This window comes from Danio rerio, chromosome 19 (assembly GCF_052040795.2).
Source record: "Danio rerio strain M-AB ecotype USA chromosome 19, GRCz13ab, whole genome shotgun sequence".
NCBI lineage: Eukaryota > Metazoa > Chordata > Actinopteri > Cypriniformes > Danionidae > Danio > Danio rerio.
In genome coordinates, this window is record NC_141039.2 from 17,722,501 (window position 1) to 17,745,740 (window position 23,240).

General features: G+C 33.7%; 1 protein-coding gene across 10 annotated transcripts in view; it reads left to right on the top strand.

Annotated features, from left to right (window-relative positions):
- Window positions 1-23,240, top strand: part of ptprua (protein tyrosine phosphatase receptor type Ua) — a 438,644-nt gene that overhangs the window by 343,750 nt on the left and 71,654 nt on the right. For all 10 annotated transcript variants that reach the window (XR_015945324.1, XR_015945325.1, XM_087295567.2 and 7 more), the window contains exons 13-17: window positions 5,491-5,527; window positions 11,743-11,881; window positions 12,869-12,898; window positions 13,123-13,283; window positions 20,342-20,529. Coding sequence is in view for 8 of the 10 variants with exons in the window: in XM_087295567.2 (XP_087151693.1) it covers window positions 5,491-5,527; window positions 11,743-11,881; window positions 12,869-12,898; window positions 13,123-13,283; window positions 20,342-20,529 (555 nt within the window). In the remaining 2 variants the exon portion in view is untranslated. The remainder of the gene's footprint in view (window positions 1-5,490; window positions 5,528-11,742; window positions 11,882-12,868; window positions 12,899-13,122; window positions 13,284-20,341; window positions 20,530-23,240) is intronic.

Below are 23,240 nucleotides of genomic sequence, written 5' to 3' on the forward strand. Positions count from 1 at the left end.
TTTTCACATTGCTCTTATCCCCAGGTTATAATTGCTCTAAACACATTTCACACTTGTAAGTTAGAACAGGATTTCATCACTGTTTTTATTCGGGGATGCCAAACCCTTTTCTGGACCAGGGATTGCACCACTTGTTGGTTTTCAATCTAGCACTGCATTGACTGACATCTGCAGTGCATATCTGTCAACATTGGGATGTGAAAATAAGGGATATCAGGACATGACATGACATGTTTAGATATTATGATTACATGCAAATGTCTGTTCAAATGTTCAAAAACGCTTCCACTTCTAATCACCTATAAAGAATCTGTTTGGTAAACAGCGTCTATTAATCACTATGGAGCGCATGCAATGGATCTATGCAATGGAAACAAAATCAGTTTACAAATTAAGTTATGTGTAATAAAATGAAATGGCACTGGGAAAAAGTACTGAACACTTGAAGAAAGGGAGGTCTAAAAAGGCATTGAAAGCCCAGACAGCAACTGAAATTTCTCGGGCGTTAGAAAGCAACCCTCTGCCCTTCATCATTAGCTATGTTTCCATCCAAAAATGCAAATTTACTTTATGAGCAAAACTGAACTATTGCATAAAAAGTGTGCGAACAAAGCAGCTTTTCCATCCAATGACTTATATCAAACAAAATAATCACTTCCTGATCAGCTGATCATCCTTTCTTCATTTAACAAATGACTTGCACCTCAAAAAACTCACTCGAGAAGTTCCAGAAGTCATTGCAGATGAAGGAGGTGGGAAATGCAGCATTTTATATAGATTTATTATTAAAGTTCAGATATATAACTTATTTATTTCAGAAGTTTCCTTAAATGAGACGATTATTGTAAACATTAGCATGACAATTTTAATTAATACCTAAACACATTAAGGGAGTTTATTAGCTGAAATTCATATTAAAATCTGTTAATTGTATTGTCCAAAGTACATTTGTACATTTTTTATGCGTAATATATATTGTGAAAAGGGGAGAAACAATAAATCATTGTATAAATGTTGTAATGTTTAAAAAAATTTCCATTAAAACATGTAAAGGTCATGTGACCATCAAGAAGACCCAGGGAAAAATGCAAAATCAAATTTCTCACAGAACAATGTGTTCTTGTGGTCTCCTGAGTTTATCTAAGGTAACTTGGCAAGACCGGTCTCCACAAAAAAAGCAAGTCCATTTTCTGCGTTCTTGGAACTGAGAAACTGAAAGCCAAAATAAGAGCACCGAACAGATTCACATTTAAGAGCAAGTTGCGTGCCCTGATGGTTCGGCGGTATGGTTTGCGTTTAGGGAGGATCGGCTCTTTGACATCTACTGCCACCCTTCAAAGAAAGATAAAAAATGTGAGAGAAATACAGGAAAAGACCTTGATGGGATAATATCAAGATAGAATTGTAAAATATGGGGGAATCCCAGGAAAAACGTAAGGGTTGACAGGTATGCTTCAATGTAAAATGTTATGTTAGAACGTTACCATTAGATGCGTAGCAACCACATTCACTTGTATTGGTCTGTCAAATAAATAAATAAATTTAAAAAAAATCACATTGTATAAAGGTTTTTTTTTTTTTTAATTTGCAATGAAACATATGTCAAATTATGAAAATGTACACATTCTGAGGAAACATGTTTAATTATCGCCTTTGGTTGATTTGAGAAAACTGAAGTCTGCAATATATATTATGAGGATGCACTTAGAGCCTTAATGTCAAGAGTTTTCATGCTGCATTTTTCAATGACATTGACATCACAGATATGTAAATAAGGACATTAACATTAGAGTTTAAGAATATAGGCTATGTTAAACTTTAGCATTCAATTTGAAAACCCAGGATTAAACACTTGGTAACTTATAAACAGTGTGAAATTTGACAAGATAACCCATTTTACTCATGTTAAAAATTGCTGAAGAGGGATGATTTTAAACTCTGCTTTTAACCCTGTGTTATCCTGTACAGTATGGACAGTTTTAACTTACAGTAAGGGAGCATCCTGAAGCAGAATTAGCTTTTTTTTAATAAAAAAAAAAATTGATTAAGTAAGATTGGTTTGCCAATACTGGATTGCAGCTCGAAGGGTATCCGCTGTATAAAACATATGCTGGATAAGTTGGTGGTTCATTCCATTGTGGTAACCCCTGACGAATAAAGGGAATAAGCCGAAGGAAAATGAATGAATGCATTTTTTGCAAGATTATACTCATATATAAACAGTCATTTGAGGAGAAAACAATCAAATAATAGTGATGGAAAATATGTCAGTTAGAGTAAAGATGTTTAATTTTTACATAATGGTCTACAAAACCTATTCAGCAAAAACAAGAAGAAGAAAAAAAAAACTTGATGACATTCAGGAATATATGTGCAAAGTTAGATGCTTTTATGCAAATATGCAAATATGACTGTGCTTTACGCTACGCTAAAAAGGGTTTATGAACATACAGTGTGAAATGCCAGTTTATGAATACTCTTGATTAATTCTTAACCCTAGGTAACACTATTCACCTGGGTTTAGAATGACCCAGGGTTGACTCTTGCATAATTATCAACCCATAGCCATACAGCAAAGGAGGCATCTAAAAATAGAAAACCACGCACACACACAGACACACACACATACACACACACACACACACACACACACACACACACACACACACACACACGCAAACACACATTCACACGCACACACACACACACAAAACTATCAGGACATATAGTGACATCCTTTGAACAAGCCCACATGCAGCAACACAGCCCAGCACTTTTTTTTTTTTTTTTTTGCACTAACAATCTCCACTGACATTTTCTTCAGTGAATTATGGATGCAGTGGTCATGCCCTTCTCCTCTCCACATAAGAGTCAATCACATTTGTAGGTGCGTCAGACAGACACATTTTTAATCTGAATATTGACCATATTGAATCGTGGGAAATTGCTGGGCATTACCGCTGTTAACAGCCACTTGTAAAACAGCATTGAGCGTGACCTGCATATTATTTCATATCATATATCATCTGACAGCAATTAATTTCAACGCTCCCCCTCAGTGCCACCCACAAGCTCGTCTGTAGACTGCAGAACATATGTTTTAATGACATTTTAAAATATAGTGGTAAATATGTCACATCTGCCCCGGTAAAAGAGAAGAGAAAGCAACTGGAAGCTGATTTTCAATTTAAAAGGCAATTTACTGGCAGTTTGGGTGAGAAAGGTCTTGACTTCAATCTAGGTGGATGAATTTGCATAATTGCCACATAAAGCCACAATTTGCACCTGTATGTCTTAATTTGATAATGTCTCTATATCTTACCCTGTGTGTCTGAGAGAGAAAGAGATGAACTGTTCCAAAACCGTGTGCAATCTCTAGACATGAATGCTTTTACAAAAGGCTGCCAATATAATCACACATTCTTTGTAGAGAAGACACACGTCAACACAAACAAATGTGGTTGATTGAACACATCACCATTTTCTCAGAAAACATATTTCTAAGGTTCTCTTGCTGTTTTTTTTTTTTTTTTTTTTTAATAAATGTTGGTAACAACCAAATAAATCCATCTATGCAATGGAAACAAAATCAGTTTACAAATTAAGTTATGTGTAATAAAATGAAATGGCACTGGGAAAAAGTACTGAACACTTGAAGAAAGGGAGGTCTAAAAAGGCATTGAAAGCCCAGACAGCAGCTGAAATGTCTCGGGCGTTAGAAAGCAACCCTCTGCCCTTCATCATTAGCTATGTTTTCATCCAAAAATGCAAATTTACTTTATGAGCAAAACTGAACTATTGCATAAAAAATGTGCGAACAAAGCAGCGTTTCCATCCAATGACTTATATCAAACAAAATAGTCACTTCCTGATCAGCTGGTGCCAAATATCAACAGTAAAAAAATGGAATTTGCTGCAGTAGGAGAAGCTGTGTGAATCCTTTCTTCATTTAACAAATGACTTGCACCTCAGAAGGCAATCCTGATATGCAGTGAACGCGGAGTAGCTTTTGAAGGCATCAGACTGGAGCACAGACTCTCTCTATTCTAGAGGTAATTAATAATAAAATAACATTAATACTAAAACAGTTACGGTGTTTTAGAATTACCAAAACAACATTTCAGATGTGTTACAGTGTGCTCAGCCTGATAGTTTGTCCATTCACACACATTTTTATCATCACATGATCTCATAACAAAATCAAATGATAATTTTTAATGAGCATAACAGAATTTGTTCAGTAAAAGTGTTTCCATCACAGTTTATGCGCATCTTTTCTTATTGAATAAAAAGTTTATCATACTCTGTTATGCGCATTTTCAAAATGCACATAAAAATAGTTGGATGGAAATGTAGCTATTTTATATTAATATTTGCTGCTTTAGTTTAACATCTACATTAGCATGATGATGAAGATGAAACCAAGGTGGACATTTCAGGAAGAAAATGATCCAAATAACAGCCAAGGAAACTCAAATGGTTTCAGAGAAAGAATATCAAGCTGTAGAATGGCCTAGTCAATCACCTGACTTGAATCCACTAAAAAATACAAAATAAAGCTCAAATAGATAGACGGTACTGACAGAACCATCAAGATTTTAACACTCTGAGCAAAACATGCAACTTCATTCTCTATATGAGAGGTGTCTTTAAGCTGCCATCACCAAAAAAAATGCGTTTTATATAAGGAATTAAACACATTTCAGTACTTTCTCCTTGTTTCATTCCATTGTTATCACACATAACCCATTTTATCTTTGTATTGTTTGTGTTTTTACCAAAACCTGGTTCAATTTCTTGTCAACAGCTCCTTTAAAATATGTTTCCCAGAAAAAAAAATAAATAAATCATATGTTGAATACTGTACCTATTTCCCTTTCTGTGTATACTGTATATACATTGTTTTGTTATGTTTTGTTTTTTTTTTTTAGTTTTTTTGTTGTTTTTGTAAATGGTGCATTTTTCATTGGTTCTGGATTTTAGTTTAGAAACATTTTTATTAACTTTATTAAATTGCTTAATACTTATTTCAAAATGGTTTAAAAACATTCAAAAGTAGCGTTCCTTTCATGTTTAAAATATAAAATGGACCATAAGGTTGTAAGGGTTTCTAAGGTTTGATTTTTTTAGATAAATAAGCAAAGAGATGTTTCACAGTGCATCAGTTTTGTACAAGATAGCTGTTTGTACGCTGCTGATGGAAATCAATTCAAATTTGTCAGTTATGATCTTTCATTTGATTTAGGATGATGACTTATGAGACAACATAAGCACACTGCAAACAACACAGCAGCTAGTTTTCGAACAAAACCTTTATGTCCGAATGATGTTCTCATTCAATTGCTAGTAAATGTCATCAAAGTCGGCATTTCTATTTATTCTTGACTGCCTGTGGGATTTTTGTCAGAGTTTTTCAATAAATCACACATTCTATCCTCTAACCCTTAGATAGCCCTGATAACTTACATCCACTCTCTGTTTTATTCTCAGGAGACAAGGATCAACTGCATTCGAATCGCTCGTAAAGGTAATTCATTCTTTATCTGCACTGTTTACACGCTTGAGGGCATGTCTTTCTGACAGCACATATACATCATCTCTAACCAAATGTCCCTGCTGCGGACTCACTCACACTTTGGCAAGAGATAAATGCATATTTGTTACCTTAATGTGGCACTCTCTGAAAATGTGAGTGCTGATAGTTGGGCACAATCCACCCAGTAGTATCATTTGAATATTACATAATCATTCCTCATTCAAGTTTGGCCCTGTGAGCCAAAATAATAAAAAGAGACTGACAAAAATGCAGCATTCCAAAATGTGCCACTGATTAAGCAATCCCACGATGCATGTGGTTCCACAATTATAAGTGCATTAACATTTATACATGTGGCAGATTTTTTATTTTTTTTAATCCAGATATTATACTGAGTAGCACTTTAAAGTAAGTTTCCATTAGTTAATGTAAGTTAATGTGTTTATTATCACAAACAAACAATGAAGAATGTATTTATGACAGTATTTTATAGTCCTGTTTTAACATACAGAGCATTGACTAATGTTAACAAGCACAATTTTAATAATGCACTACACCTCATATTTCTACCAGAAATAGTTGACCACCCAGTAACCTTTGACATACTCCTTTCAGCATACTGCTGTTGGGGAAATACAATTTATATTACTATTTAGGGTGGATAAATGGGAATTGGGGTGCAGCAATTGTAACACAACAACAGCAGCATTTGTCAAACCACTTTATAGTCAGTCTGGTACTCCACCATCACCCTCCCTGTAACCAATCCTGCAGCTTCCCCTACATTTTGACAGAACCATGTTTCTAATTCAAGAGCCCAATATATACGGTTGAAGTCAGAATTATAAGCCCCCCTTTGATTTTGATTTTTTTCCCCTTTTTTAAACATTTCCCAAATTATATTTAACAGAGCAAGGACATTTTCACAGTATGTCTGATAATATTTTTTTTCTTCTGGAGAAAGTCTTAATTGTTTTATTTTTGCTAGAATAAAAACAGTTTTTAATTTTTAAACACCATTGTAAGGACAAAATGATTAGCCCCTTTAAGGATTTATACATATATACATACATATATAAATATATATATATATATATATATATATATATATATATATATATATATATATATATATATATATATATATATATATATATACTTTTTTCATATATAGTGTTAAAAGAGAGAAATATATATATATATATATATATATATATATATATATATATATATATATTATAATTTTTTACAATATATATGGAACAAAAAATATGTATGACACTTGCTGATCTGTTGCTCTGCTTTGCAAAAATATAAAGACAAGTAGCCAAATGTATAGTAAAAGTCAATATTTAGAGGGTAAAACAAGTGCTTCTGTTCAAGGCTGTTGAATGGCAGGTTTATGAAAATAATTATTACTTTGTTATTCTGTTAATTGCTTTGTGAATTCATCTTTATGTAGCAGTTATAAAATTAAAGTGCATTGTGCAAAAAGGTTGTTGCCAATATTAAGCATACGGTACTATACTGCTATACTACCTGCCACAGACCACCAGCAGAATGATCCTTTAACCTCCCTGTTTTATCCATCAGATTCTGTTATTTAGGCATTTATCTAATCAATGATATTCTAATTAATGTGCCACAGCAGATGGCATAATGATGCTCTTCCATCTCTGTGATTTTTCAAATGGCAATTTCTACTTTTGGAAGCACCACAGGGGCTTAAACTAAATCGAGAGAGGGAAAAAGAGAGATAGAGAGAGAGAGAGAGAGAGAGAGAGAGAAAGAGGAGAAAGAGAGAGAAAGAAAAAGAGATTTCATGCTGTTCTCTGGTGCTGTTTGGAAATTGACTGCATTAACAGACAGAGAAAATGGACACACAAAATTTGTGGAACATGTTCAAAATGGCCACCAGTTTCAGTGTGACAATATTTTTTAACTTTGTGACAAATAGAAACACCTTGTCATTGTTGGACATTTAGGTGGTCAGTGGTTTATATATGTTGCATGATACAGGGAAAAAAATATATACATACATAAATATACATATACATACATACAGCTGATAAAATAAGTATTAAACACGCCACTGTTTTCTTTTTTTTTTTTCAAAAAATTTATTTTAAAGGTGCCGTTGACTTGAAACTTTCACCTGATGGTAGTAACATCTAAAATAAGCATAACAAAGACAACATTAATATTAAATATTGATATATGTATAATAAAATTAAATATTATTAAACACATGATGTAAGGGAGATGTAAAAAGGCATAAAAGTCCCAGATTGCATGCAGTTAAAATCTATCAGTATACCTGCTGCCTCAGTAACTGATGCGTTATTGGACTTAAAATACAAAATAGAGGACTAATTTCTTATAGTCTTTTATTTGTACTATAGATTCTCAAAGCCCAGAACATATTAAACCTCTTCGCATCTTGACTTGAGCAGAGACTTCAGAGAGTCAGAATGAGATGGTATTTTAAATAAATTACACTCGTCATCACACTGTACATGCCATTATTCAGTTTAAAATACTTTGCAGCAGATGCCTTCCAACTGCAATGCAGTTTTGGGACAAACCCATCCATTTTCACATTCATTAATGCACTCTATGGCTAATTTAGTTCATCCGATTCACTTATAGCACATGTCTTTAGACTGTGAGGGAAAACGGAGGACCCGAATGAAATCCCCGTGAACACTGGGAGATCATGCAAACTCCACACAGAAATGCCAAATGGCCCAGCTGACCAACTGAACCAGCGATCTTTTTGCTCGTAGGCAACATCGCTAACCACTGAGCCATCGTGTCACCTGTCCCTCTTCAGTGTAAATGAATGTGAGCTGGTTCAGTCTCAGCACCCCATATCCAGATGATGAAGTTAAAACCAGAGTGGACATTTCAGCAAGACAAATATCCCAAACAAAGCCAAAGAAACTCTCAATTGATTTTAAATAAGAAACTAGAGCTAAATGGCACACCTTTTGAAATATATTTACCAGGAAAAGCCATGACATGTTCAATACTTATTTTACCCACTGTATATATTTAGTTATTACATGCATACAGTACATGCACACTTTAGCCAACAGAAAAGTAGTCATCCAGTGAGGCATTGAATTAGTGATGTGGCAATAACTATCCTACAGTATCTGGTATTGTGATGTCCACAGCAATTCTTACAGTTACTGGAACATTGCATGGCATGGTGGTCGTGATGTTGCATTAACACACTTTTCCAAGTGGAGCCACAAATGCTCAGTTGGGTTCATGTCAGGTGAATTTGGAAGCCAAGACATTACAGAAATTCACCGGCATGATTGAGAATCCACTTCTTGATCATTCTGGCAGACTAGCATAGCACATTATTCTGTTGCCATAAATGAGTGCACGTGCTCCACACCAATATTCAGACACTTGACTGATTTCAGAGATTGCACTACTGGGATAATGGGGCCCGAAATGTCCCGAGACAACATTACCCACAGCTTAATAGCATCAACACCAGCCCGTGTCTGGCCAACAATGCATCAGATGCCAACGCCTCTGATGGTCATCTGCATATCCACACGCATGATGCACTAGGAATTTAGATTCAGCAGAACAGGTTTCAATTTTCCAATTATTCACAATCCACATAGTATTTTATATATGGTCAAACTAAAGTGCATTCTGTTTGTCTGTCTATCTATCTGTCTATATTTCTGTCTGTGTATTTATTTATTTCTATTGGGGCAGGACACTATGAATCATTAATGTAATTGAAGACTGCAAAATAAAATAAACTGTTACATATTTTACACACACGTGCAGTAAACTAAAGCCCAACAGGAAATAAAGAAGCTGCTGACACAATTTATTTATTTAGGAAATATATTCAGTAAGTTTAGGTTTGCATGAACCTGGTTTACATCATCAGGGGACTGATATCACTGAGCTAAGCACCCAACAAAGTATTAATGGTTATGTAGATATTGTCATACTAACAGTTTTTTTATTTTATTTTATTAATTGGTTTCTTGTCATCTGAAATTATCAAGATGAATTTGTTCTGTCACTTTTTAACTGTGAATAACTGAGTTTTCTAATCTATAGTGTAAACCATTTTCTGAGCTATAGTGAGTGAATAGTCATAATATGAGAAAAGTTAAAGGTGTTGGAATCATTTGTGGTTTTACCCTATATGAACAGTTCAGATGCAAAAACATCTAAGTGCTGTCTGAAATTTCCATCGAAAATTAGCATTTTTCTCAGACTCATGTGTTTATGTTGAGCTATTTCATTTAAAAGACCTTTAAAAGACTGTATTCTTTGCCATAAACCCGAAATCACTGAACCTACACCCAAAAACCTGATAAAATGCTCAATTTTGAAGGAAATTTTAATCTGCTTTTTGCATCTGAACTTTTCATATTTAAACAATTCATCATGAAAACATTATGAAAACAGATGTGCTACAGTACTAATACACTAATACATAAATGCTACAGTATAGTTATGTCTTGTACTATATATATTTTTTTCTTATTTAAATGTTGGCACACACTGCTGGTTTCAGAGTAAAATCTCTCTATATTGTTGTATAGATTCCATATAGAATTAATCTAAACTGAGGTTCAAAGACTTTAAAAAAAGAAGGAAAGAAATCTGTATATGGAACAGGACGTCCAACTCATGACTGATTTTTAGATATGGCAGACTTTCTCACTACTGTACTGTACTAGACAGCTAGGCACTGCATGTTCTAGACTGTGCTCATATTATTTTAGAACTGAAATAATGTCAGTTTTGGTTAAATCTCTGCAATTTTCAAGGAACACGAAATCATATTGCATAGTAACATTAATGAAAAGAGACATAGGGTAAATTGTTTAAAATTGGATTTGTTCATCTAGCATTCTCAGCTTTGGGAACTGAACAGAAACGGGCTCCTTTGCAACACTGACCTGACCCCAGATTGCCAAAAAGCTGGTTTGCTCTTGCTCCAAGGGCAACCCGGGTTGAACCTCTTCCCCTGTGGCTTGTTCATGTGCTGCTTTATGCCGATAAACTCTTTCTTCATCTCCCTCCAATCCCTGCGATACCTTTAGCAGATTAGCATGCAGTAGTTTGCCAGCTTCACCTGGCTTCTGTTCTAATCTTCTAATGCTCATCTGCTGCTTGAGATAATGCAGTGAGCTGTATTAAGAATTCGACTGTTAAAAAATTGCTGAAAATACTGAAATACAATATGAAATACATATATATGCATTTGCTCAAAAATGGTTTTAAAGATGATTTTTGTTTATTAGAAAAACTGAAATTTCAGCCACTGCTGTCAAGCAGAAAGATTTACAGCAAATGCATAATGGTTTCATTAGCATATTTGTATTATCATGTTTAATACAATTTAATATTTTTTGTTCAATATACTATAATTTCTACATGTTAAAATATATTAAAATACACAACAATTTCTACATTGGATCTGCAGTAAACATGTAGTTAAGAAATTGTGATCACATACATACATTTCTGCTAAAACGTTTATAAAAATTAAAATGCCATATAGGTGACACGCTGGTGCATCGGGTAGCAGGTTTGTCTCACAGCAAGAAAGTCGCTGGTTTGAGACGCAGCTGGGTCAGTTGGCATTTCTGTGAGAAGTTTGCATGTTCTCCCCGTGTTTATATGGGTGTCCCTTGGGTGCTCCGTTTTCCCCCACAAGTCCAAAGATATGTGGTACAGGTGAATTGGGTATGCTAAAATTGACCATAGTGTGTGAATGAGTGTGTGTTTCCCAGTGATGGGTTGTGGCTGGAAGGACATCTGCTGCGTAAAACATGTGCTGGTTAAGTTGACAGTTCGTTCTGCTGTGACGACCCCAAGTTGATGAAGGGACTAAGCCGAAAAGAACATGAATGAATGAAAATGCCATATATAATATGCTATTAAAATATATGCTCTCATCTTTAAGAATACTATAGTAAAATATTAGTTTATTTTTTTCTTTATAATTTTCATTCCTTTTATTTATGATGTAATACTGTAAATACAAAATTAATTGTTAAAATTAAAAACTATTTTGAAAATGCCACATTCTACATAACCTTAAATATTTAATTGTATATATTATTGTTCTTAAGTAGTTATACACATTTTGAGGGTTTTTTTTTTAATTCTTTTTGTTTCATTAACTTATTCTGTCTTTCCATTTTTAGTGGCCTGTAAGGACCATAAGCGTGCTTTGGAGGTGTCCCAGCATGCCGAGGACATGGGGCTGATCCTGGGGGCCTGTGCCGGGGGCCTAGTTGTTCTCATTCTGCTGCTTGGAGCAATTGTGGTTATTGTTAAGAAAGGGTGAGTATGTGTGGACAGATCCAATTAAAGTCAAATTCAATTCACAGCATCACACCAACTGCTGCACTGCCCAAACACAGTAATAAACCAGTGGATGAAACGATCTGATGTGTCTTCAAAAGCTTAAGTGATTCAATTAGAGCTGACTACAAACTCATCATTGCTCAGATATGAACCATGGGGATTCTTTTTTGGGGTAGAGAACACAATTTTTGCCACTATTACATGGCTCTTTGGAATACCTAATTGTGATTGGTCAGTGGCTGCATTCTGCACCCATGTAATAAGTGTTTTCACACATACACATATTGTTCATATGTGAATAGCTTTCTTTATGGGTAAAAAAGTACATTGAATAAATAGTGCACCCAACTACTAAACCACAACACAAATTAGTCATATTGATTGATTGATTGATTGATTGATTGATTGATTGATTGATTGATTGATTGATTGATTGATTGATTGATTGATTGGTTGATTGATTGAAGTGTACGTTTCCCCCTGAGGTTCATTAATTATGTCATAGTGAAATGTTTTAAGGCCACATCAACCATACTTTAGATTATTATGGTAGTTTCCACTGCCATTGACATTTTTTATATCAAAGTGTGCCCTTTACTCAAATGGAAAAACATTGGGTTAAAGTAGGCAGCTAACAATCACAGATCCAGAAACAGTCCAATGACAAAATCAAAGTAAGGCATGCTCTAAGTAAAATTAGACTTCTAAATGAGCTGTATGTGTGTGCTGCTTAAATAGGCACTCTGAGCAGGTAAACCAGGAATCATTGCAATGGATTATGAGAAATGTAGTCTGGGTGAATGTCAGTGGTAAAGGATGGAAATTTCATGGGCACTTTAGCAAGTTTAAAATCTTTATAACTTGAATTTAATCTTAGCATAGAAGTGTCTGCCAAAAAAGTACCAAAATCTACAGTAGGGTAACCTACATGGTTTTCTCTTATTCTCTTTCCATGCTCTCCAGAAGGGACATCTATTCCTACCCCTACTACCCGTAAGTCCTTCTCTCATCAGGCTCCCATCAGCCCCTGTTGTTTAGCTTTGATTTGTTGAAGACTAGTAAAACTCTCTGATTTTCAGTCTTTTATCATATTTCCTATTGTTCTTACTTGAACTGCTTCTTCTGAATTGTCTCCATTGATTAGCATGTCTTTCTTTTATTTAATCTCAATACTTTATATTTTAGCCAGACTGTATCTTGTTTTCCAAACTTTGCAGCAGGAAGAAGGTCAACATAAACAAAGCGGTGATGACATATCGTCAGGAAAAGACGTGTAAGCTGGGGTCATTGGACTGCAGTACGACAGAGCACAGTACACTTCAACAGGATGATCGCACTGCACACACCTTCCTGGACTCTCATAACTGCACTGCTAGGAGTGAGTAGACATAGACTTACAGTATACTAATAATATAAAATGTACCAAATGTGTTCATATTTAATAATACAATATTTCACACCATATGCAATGGGGGCCCATTTCCAACTATTAACATGAAAATATTTTTTTTATGAAAAATCTCAAAACAACTATTTTTTTTTTGCAAATAATTTTCAATTAAAAGTTATGATATAAGTGAGATATAATTACACAATTGTTTATATAGTAGTTAGATACAATAGTTAGATATAAACTTGCAATAATTTTATTTATTGGAATTGCAAGTTGATATTACACAATTTTGACATTACAACACACAATTGAATTATAAAATCACAACTTTCATACAAACTCATAATTGTTATAAAATACCTCCTTAAAACTCATAACTCATAATTGTATGGAAAAGAAGAAAAGATGTTAGTAGAAAAGACAAAATGATGCAACCCAGGCTCATTGTGGATATGCACCCAGGTCTACATTTCTGGGGACAGCGAAATACTAAACGAGAGGTACGTCTGCTCGCTGTTTCGTTTTAGCAAATCCACCAGAAGCTGCTGTGTACTCTTTTTGATGATCTCAAATCCACCAGAGGGAGATATATATATTGATGTCAACTGACTGACTGATCTACTGATTCAACTACTGACTCAACCATCCCATTCCCGAAAACCAAATAATAACGTTTTCAAAAGAAATCTACAATAAGAAAACATGCAGTGTGATTTCATCACGTTTTCAGCCTGTTGTTTATGTATTTATTTTATTTTTGCTTTTGTTTTACCTGGTTTGTGGAATCATTCTTTGAACTCCAACCCCGTTGTCGCAGTCGACTCCACTCCCCATATCATACCCCCTGTCATACGCAACAGACTACTGGGCAAACTGGTAAGACCAGAAAAGCTGCCCATATGGAGGCAAGCGGGCAGCGGTACCGCAAAAAAAAGAACAAAAGCTGTCAGCAGCATCATACTGCCCTATGGCGTTCATTTTAAAGACAAAATGCAGTCAGACATACCTCTGGCTACATTATTTGTCCTCACCAGAAGTGTGGACAAGGGTATGTATTCACATTAAGCCTGTGTTGGAATGATGGGTTTATACAGTATACACTAGTTCTGACTTTTGTATTTATTTATTTTTTGGTAACTCTGATTCTAATATTTTGGTAATTCAAAATTATGTGCAAATTTCTAACAAAATACTTTGTTTAAAATAATTTGGAGAAAAGCAAAACAGAATTGTGTGATATTACCTCAAGGTTTTAAAAAAATCCATTTACATAAATTCATTAATTAATTAATTAATTCATTCATTCATTCATTCATTCATTCATTCATTCATTCATTCAGTGGTGTACAAAAATTTCCATAATCTGCAACAATAAATAAATAAACAAAACTAACAAGCAAACAAACGTGCGGTTCTTAGCTGCTAGTTCTACGAAAAAAAAGCGAGATACTAGAAGATTTGATACAATTATAGCCCTATTTGAACTTGAATATTTTTACATACTGAGACATATTGACATATTGTACCAGTCAGTGACTAAGCAGTATCCACACACAAACACCATGTAAACAAGTGAATGATGTTGCTGAAATGTTTTACAGTCATAGTACACACTTGACTTTGTTTATCCCCATTAGTCATCATTTGCATAGGGATCGCTACAATCTATCTCCACATATTAAAGATCCTCCCACTCATCTAAGAGTCCTGAATCAGTGTCCTTATCTGTCCCCTGGAACAGATGAGTGTTGTTGTGTGCCAGTGAAATGGGAGCGCTGGCTCTCTGCCTGTCTCCAGATGTCTGTGCTTACGCAATGTACTTTGCTGTGTAGTGTTAGTTTGAACTCTATTTTATTCTTTTTTATTTGAAATTGTCAATTGCACTTTCCATCTGTCACTGCAAAGAAAACTAGCCGTAATCTGGGAAAGTATCAAGCCAGTTTTATTACAAACCATCCAGTTTCTTTCAAAAATGCATTGAAAAGGAGCACATAAGCCATAACAATGGTGTGAAATATGCGCTGTATAGATTGCAAAAGCTCTTACCATGAACAATTTGATTCAAATTCAGTGCATAATGTCACAAATGGAGTTATTGACTCATAGTATGACACATACACAAACACGGGCGTACACACACACACACACACACACGCGCGCGCGGGCGTACACACCCACACACACATATATATTTTAAAAAAAAAAGTTATAATAATACAGTGCTTCCCACAGGTTTGAACTATACTTGCAGTGGTAGCTGGATAGAAACACACCATTTGCAAAAATCACATAAATAGTTAACTATATGCAACAAACAAAACATATTTTTAACAATAGTTTTATTTATTATACATTGTTATACACTGTCTCTTTTTAATGGGTTAAAGTAAAAAAAAGACATCCACAATTTCTTAATTTTCTCAATTACCAACTGACAGGTAAAATCTGCTTCTCTCCCAAAGTTCAAAGCAAACTTGAATGCCAAAGCATTTTAGTTATGTATGTAAAATTGTCCGTGGAATATACAGTTGAATTCAAAATTATTAGCCCCCCTTAATTATTTGCCTCACTGTTTATTTTTTCCCCATTTTCTGTTTAGCGAAAGAAGATTTTTTCAACACATTTGTAAACATAATAGTTTTAATAACTCATCTCTAATAACTGATTTATTTTATCTTCACCATGTTAACAGTAAATAATATTTTGCTATTTTCAATACACTCCAATAAAGCTTACCAGGCAGGTTAGGGTACTTAGGCAAGTTACTGTATGATGATGGTTTGTTCTGTAGACTATCAAAAACATATAAAGCTTAAAGGGGCTAATAATTTTGACCTTTTTGAAAAAAATTTTTTGAAATTTTTTTTTTTTTTTTATAAAAAACTGCTTTTATTCAAGCCGAAATAAAACAAATAAGACTTTCTTCAAAAGAAAAAAAATATATGAGCAGACATACTGTGTTAATTTCCTTGCTCTGTTAAACATCACTTAGGAAACATTTAAAAAAGTAAAAAAAAATCAAAGGAGGGCTAATAATTATGACTTCGTCTTTATTAACATCATCAATTTAATAAAATAATCAGCAATTTAGAAATAATTGACAGAAAAAGGAATAAAAATACAATATTTTCAAAAACAATTATAATTAGATTCATAAAATCATAAAAGATTAAAATCTGTAGATTAAAGCAAATGCGTTGATTAACCATCATGGTGTACATATACTTTCCAGTCAGTTTAGACTAGTCATTTCATCCTCTCTGAGTATATAGTAAATTCAGGAGAGGGAGGTCACCCATAATATGATTGCACATATTGCCCATTCTTAAATTGCCCATATTGCCCATTCCTAAATCCACCACTGAGTACATTTTTCAGAGTCATTTAAATAAATAAATTATTAATAAATTAAATATATATATATATATATATATTATTTAATGTTTCTCTTGCCGCTGTGCATGCAGTGAGCTGCGAAGCCAAGCAAAAGTAGGTTTTAGTTAAAAGGTGATGCAAAAACGCATACATTTAGAAAGTAAAAGCAAAAGTGAATCCAGGACAATTTACGAGATTTAGAACCCGGGCTGGACAAATATTTTATATCCCAAAAATGTGCTCATCTGCGGGTCTGCAAAGTACTTGACACTGTGAAAGTGTTGACAGTTCTCGCTCACACAACGAAACAGGTAAACGAGAGAAAACTTAATACTTCTTAATCGATCACAGGTGTCTAGTTATACTGGGTGGATTCAAAAAATAAAAATAAAAAATCTGTAAATATGGAAAATAAGTTAATAATAGCAAAACAAGTGTCACTTAATATACTTGGCGTATAAAATACATAATTAATTTATTAATTTATGAATTATTTTTGATAATAATTTGGAGATAATATAGAATTATTATGTAATAAATTACATGCAGGAAGTAATATTGAGATACCATGGCTGTTTTACAAAAATAAGAATGAGTCTATAAACTCTGTGGTTAAACACTAAGCAAATCAATTTTAAAAATGACTTCAATCCTGAATTAAAATAATTTTAAAGGTTCAGTTAACAATTCACTGTTCACTATTTTCAAATTAATGGAATGTTTACTTAGGAAACCCAAGAATTTTCTATTATACAAACTGTGACAATTTAGTATGATATTCCACAACCTCAATATTCTGAGAAAAAAAAAAAAAAACTTCCTAACCTAACTTCCTAGTCAGCCCTTTCAGCATCGAATCAATGACTGGGACTATTGATCTTAGGCTAAGAAGCAAGAGTGTTTCAAGCCTTTCATTAGTACTGGAAGATGAAGTTAATTTGTTATTAATGTATGATAAAAGTAAATCCAGTTTTATTTATTTATTTCTTTTCCCTACAGAATAAACCCTGAAAAGGGTGATCAGGATTCTAACTCAAGGCAAACGTTGTCTTGTATCACTTTTGCCATATCACAGACATTAGCAATTAGCTGGACGTACATTACCCCAATTTTTACACAACAAACAGAAGTAAACTAAACACTAAATAGTAACACATTTGTTTTAGTTTGATAAACACAAAACCTCATTAAAAAAGCTGTTACAAATAAGAGGGATATGGTACAGTCACATATAACATGGATTTTCAACAAATAAATAATTATGCACAACGAGAAATACTGATTTAAGGAAAAAAAGTTTCTTATCTTAATAGTCATACACAGAATTAAAAACAATCATCCTGACAAGAGGATAAAAACAGTAACAACAGTAAAATAATACTTCCCTCAGATTAGAGGAACACAAGATGGCAGCAGCTGTGTTAGCATGAAACAAGAGGTGGTGGGGATATGATAGCTGGATTAAATATTAAAATATTTACGCAAAATGTTGATTTGAGTTTTAATATTTTATTGGGTTCTATCAAATGTGTATTGCCATAGACTTTATTTACCTATGTAAACCTATATTATCAGTTATTTCCTGTTCAGTGATCCTATTCTGTGATCATTGTAATAACAAACAGATGGATGATGCATTTGACACTAATTATTCTTTAGAACGTCAATTATTCTTGAGAGCTGTGTAATTGTCTTTAGGTGTATTATGGAATCATAAACAATATGCATACTTCATGAGTGAAAGACAGAAAACATTCTGAATACAGAAAAAAAAGTTTGGTTTTCTTCAATCGAAAGTATATAAATATTAATTACTCTCTCAGAGCAGTGGTTCTCAAACTTTTTTTGTCTCTCTGTCTCTAAATACCACCATACTGACAAGACAGATTAATAACTATATATATATATATATATATATATATATATATATATATATATATAATATATATATATATATATATATATATATATATATATATATATATATATATATATATATATATATATATATATATATATATTGTAAACTTTATAAATAGTTTGAACATTAACACTGTTTTTAAAAGTTAATTAAAAATGGTAGGCTACCGTTCTAAAAGTAAAAAGAAAACTGCTGTACTTAAATGTAAAGTATTACCAAATAGTAACCTATCATTAAAACCTGGAAATGTTGCTTGGACCGCATACATATAGGCTATATGTCATCTTATTTATATATAAACCCTGTTTAATACATTTTGAAATATGTGTTATGTACACATGACATATTTGTTTATCTTTAAAATCTTTAACTATTAACTTGTACAGTATATATATATTTATTTTATGCATAAATACACTGATTGACAAATTCATACATGATTTGTCCATTCATATGTGTGGAATTTCTGTGATTTCAGATCTCATCTTAAGCATATTTTTATTCAGGATGTTTTAATGTAATTTGATACCGCGTAGCGAACATAAAAGAAAAACCTCTGCATTTTGGGAATCACGTGATCATTTAAGGTAATCAAAATTAGCTGTTAACATGGTAGACTCTTAATCAGTATTATCTTAATCATCAAAGTTGAGTACTGGTGTCGATGTGAATGAAAGTGCCAGATGAATTCGCAAGCAGCATTTCTCTGCCTTAACGCTCTGTCCATGAGCCCTCTAATGTTTCATTAAGTTTGACATGTTTCCCCTCTTTTGTAAAGCGTCTGCTTCACGTTGGTGTGTCAGAATATTTGCAAAAAATTGCAATTAATCACATAAATTGTTTTAATCATTTATATATATATATATATATATATATATATATATATATATATATATATATATATATATATATATATATATATATATATATATATATATAGTTGTTGTTGTTTAGTTCAACTGTTGGATCTGTCTATTTTAGAAATAAAAAAGATTAAAATTAAAAATTAAAAATAAATAAAATAGGATATACCATTTAAAAAAAAAAGTTGTTTTGACAACTCTCAGTCTTTCTCTTGTAAGATTTTGTCTCCCCATAGGCATTTTTTTTCAGGCGAGTACCTGAACACAACTTTTCAGATCTCACCTTTTTGCATTTGTCACAGCAAGGAAATTAAATATGCTTTTCCTTCGCTGTTGTGCACAATGGCACATACACGAACAATGGAAAATATTGAGAATTTCCTACCTTGCCCCTCCAGGTCATTTCTGTCTCCCACTTCCACACCAGTTCCTGCACTAAACACTTCCAAACTTGTCTTGCACCACACTCTGTCATTGCTAGTTCTAATTCAGGGATCTCCAGTATATCCTCGATCACCATTTTCAGGTGTTTCTGTAATATTGCACAGATACAGCAGTAATTTGCATGGCAAGAGCACTACATGGAAGACAGATGATTTGAAAAAGGAACTATGCAAGTCATCTTCATTAAATTGGACCAGTACCACTTGCTGCCTTCTTACAATACCCATCTAACATCTCAACCCCTGCAGTTTTACTTCAATTTGCACATGCACATTGACTGTGATTCTCTGGAAAGCAACTCTCTCGGCCGCTACAATTCACACCTTCAGTAAAGCAACTCTCATTGCAATTTGCAAGTTATCTTTGAGTGCATTGTAGCTTCTACACGACAGTCTGTTTGTGTTTATCTTTCTCTCACTTTCTTTTCTTACTCTCCTCAGACGAGCAGCGCAGCACTGTCAATGAGTCCAGCAGCCTGCTGGGTGGTTCTCCCAGAAGGCACTGCAGGAGAAAAAGTTCCCCGTACCACACAGGGCAGCTCCACCCGGCTGTGAGAGTGGCAGATCTGCTCCAGCACATCAACCAGATGAAGACAGGCGAGGGGTACGGCTTCAAACAGGAGTATGAGGTGAGAGTCTGTTGAGGTTACAGGGGTTTTGACAAGCGATTCAGCAAGTATGTGTCTTTTTGGCGAGATTTAAAAGAAAGTGAAGTACAGAGGATGTAAAGCCTTTGAAGGGCACAAAGTAGCTAAGGACACATTTGAAAAGAAATTGGTTTTATTACTCACACAAAAGTGTATTTTATTTAACAGCACAGCATTGTTAGCTAACATAAATATGCTACATCGGCTTCAAGTATTTAGACACATAATTTAGATGAGTTTACCAAAATATTAAAGTTCTGTTATTAATTACTGTACCTTCCAGGGCTGGACTGGGACAAAAAAATCGGCCCTGGCATTTTGAGCCAGAGCGGCCCACTACATTAATCAAAATCCTCCCCACTTGTGCACACCCTTGAATATGTTTACCAACTCCTATTCTATAAAAGCATAACATCCATTTATAGGAAATAATGATAAATTAAAAACTTAGATGTAATTTATTATTATAATAAAATTATAATCCATACTGGAAGTCCATCTTGTGTGTGCCTGTGTGTTTTGAGGGAACCTATATTAAATAATGAAATTAACAAAAACTTCCTGCTGTTGCACACAGGTAATGTTGATTAATAATATAAAGATAAATAATAAAAGCAATGTATCAGAGACCCTTAAAAAATGTTAAATTAAACATCAAACATAGATTAAAGATTGTACAAAGTCCATCAAATGAACATAATTAAACAAATGCAACAAATATTTGTTTGGGCAGAACTACAAAACTAAATGTAAAAAAAAAATTATTAGTTTTGCTTTAGTTGCACACTAGTTTGGTCATGTATAAATATCATTAGAACCATATTGTCATCATGTATATTGTCATACACATCATGCTGACAATCAAAAACAAAATTTCATGAGATCTCATTCGATTGTCTTCTGACCGAGTGCATTTTAAAATACATGAATGACACTCCTCATAGAGCTTGAGAAGCATATATTATTTGTATTTTGTAAAATAAAGACTTGCAGGTTAAGAAAACAGCATGGGAGTTGCCGCGGGCCTTGGTGCAGATGAAAAGTAAAAAAAAAAAAAAGGATATTTAAATAGACAAATAGGTAACTAGATAGAATAGACAGGAATATATTGATCTGTGTTCCGCTGCAGACGCAAAAGACAAAGCCTGCTCATCGCTTCTGCTTTCCCACGCACCTGAGAAACAGACGTGACTTTCAACTATTTTGACAAAAACCCATCAAGGTTGCACGCTTACACAGAGCCCAAAATGGGAAACCGCCCGGTCTGCCAGGTGGCCATTCCGCCCCTGGTACCTTGTCATTCTAATCTCCTGATATGGAACACAAACCGAACTTTGTTTATCTTCAGAACACAAATTAAGATATTTTAGATGGAATCCCAGAGCTAGCTCATCCTCTATAGACAGCAACAGTTACAAGACGTTTAAAGTCTATATAAGAAACCAAAAACACTGTCAAACCATTCCATGTGACTTTAGTGGTTCAGCTGTGATCATACAAGCAAAAAAAAAAAACTGTATAAAGTCTTTGTTTGCCAATGTCTCCTTTTTCTCATAAGCTAATTAGGGTGTACATTTGCTACATAAAGTATGACATATTGACATTAGAGTAGTGGAACACACCAGTGTCATATTGCCCATAATAAACATGCAGGGCTGAAGACAGAAAAGTCTTTACAGATTTTTAAAGCACAGACTGTTGAAGCACTGATGTTACATGGAATGTTTTGACAATGATTTAAGACCATCTTGGCTGTCTAAAGCCCCAGTCACACTGACTGCAACATGCAGCAGCAAAGTGACAAGCGACCATTCATTTGAGCGCTATAACTTCCAGGAATCTATAGCTGCACAAGCAATAGCTCCAATTGGTGACAGATTGTGGGTGTGTCAAGTGACAAGACAATTTTCAAATTTCAGCTTATTCGCTGTCAGCGAATCTCATATATAAACACTACTTAAGAAACCTCAAGGTAGGAATGCCCATCAGCAACTTCCTTTTTTTTATATTTGTATTTTATCTTAGGGCATGTACAAAAATAGAATCTTTTTATATATAATTTTGAAGAAAGTTACAGAAATGTACAATCGAGTGGAATCCACGAACAACCATTTAATGTAATGTTTTGAAAACAAGCATAAACATAATTGTAGTTTAGTTATTTAAGAAAAGGTGAACCAATGAATACAATGAAAATAATCCACATTTAGATATTATATATAATATGAATAATATATATTCATATTTTTTATATCTCTTGTGTTCTTTCGGAATAAAACCAGTGACATGATATGCCAGCAACAAGTCAACAAGTGTGGCTGTTTGACTCAAAGGAAATTATTCTGCAGTTGGATTGACTGACCACTAAAGAGAGTTGAATTGAGTTGTGCAGCAGAGGACATTTAACAGTGTGATATTCAGTTTCACCAAAAATAACATTGCAATTAAGTTAATTTGTGTTCCATAGACAATCTCAGAATGACAAACAACAAAATGTTCTTTTTTGGCATGATACTTTAAACATATTTTAAAATGTTTACCTGAATGCTGCCAATGCATTATGACAATGTATATCTGGCTTTTAAAGTTTCTCCCTCAAATAATTGCACATTTGTTTACATTATGTATGGTATATTTAATGTTTTATGTTTTGAAATTATAAAAACCTCTTTGAAAGGGGCTATGTTGCTTTT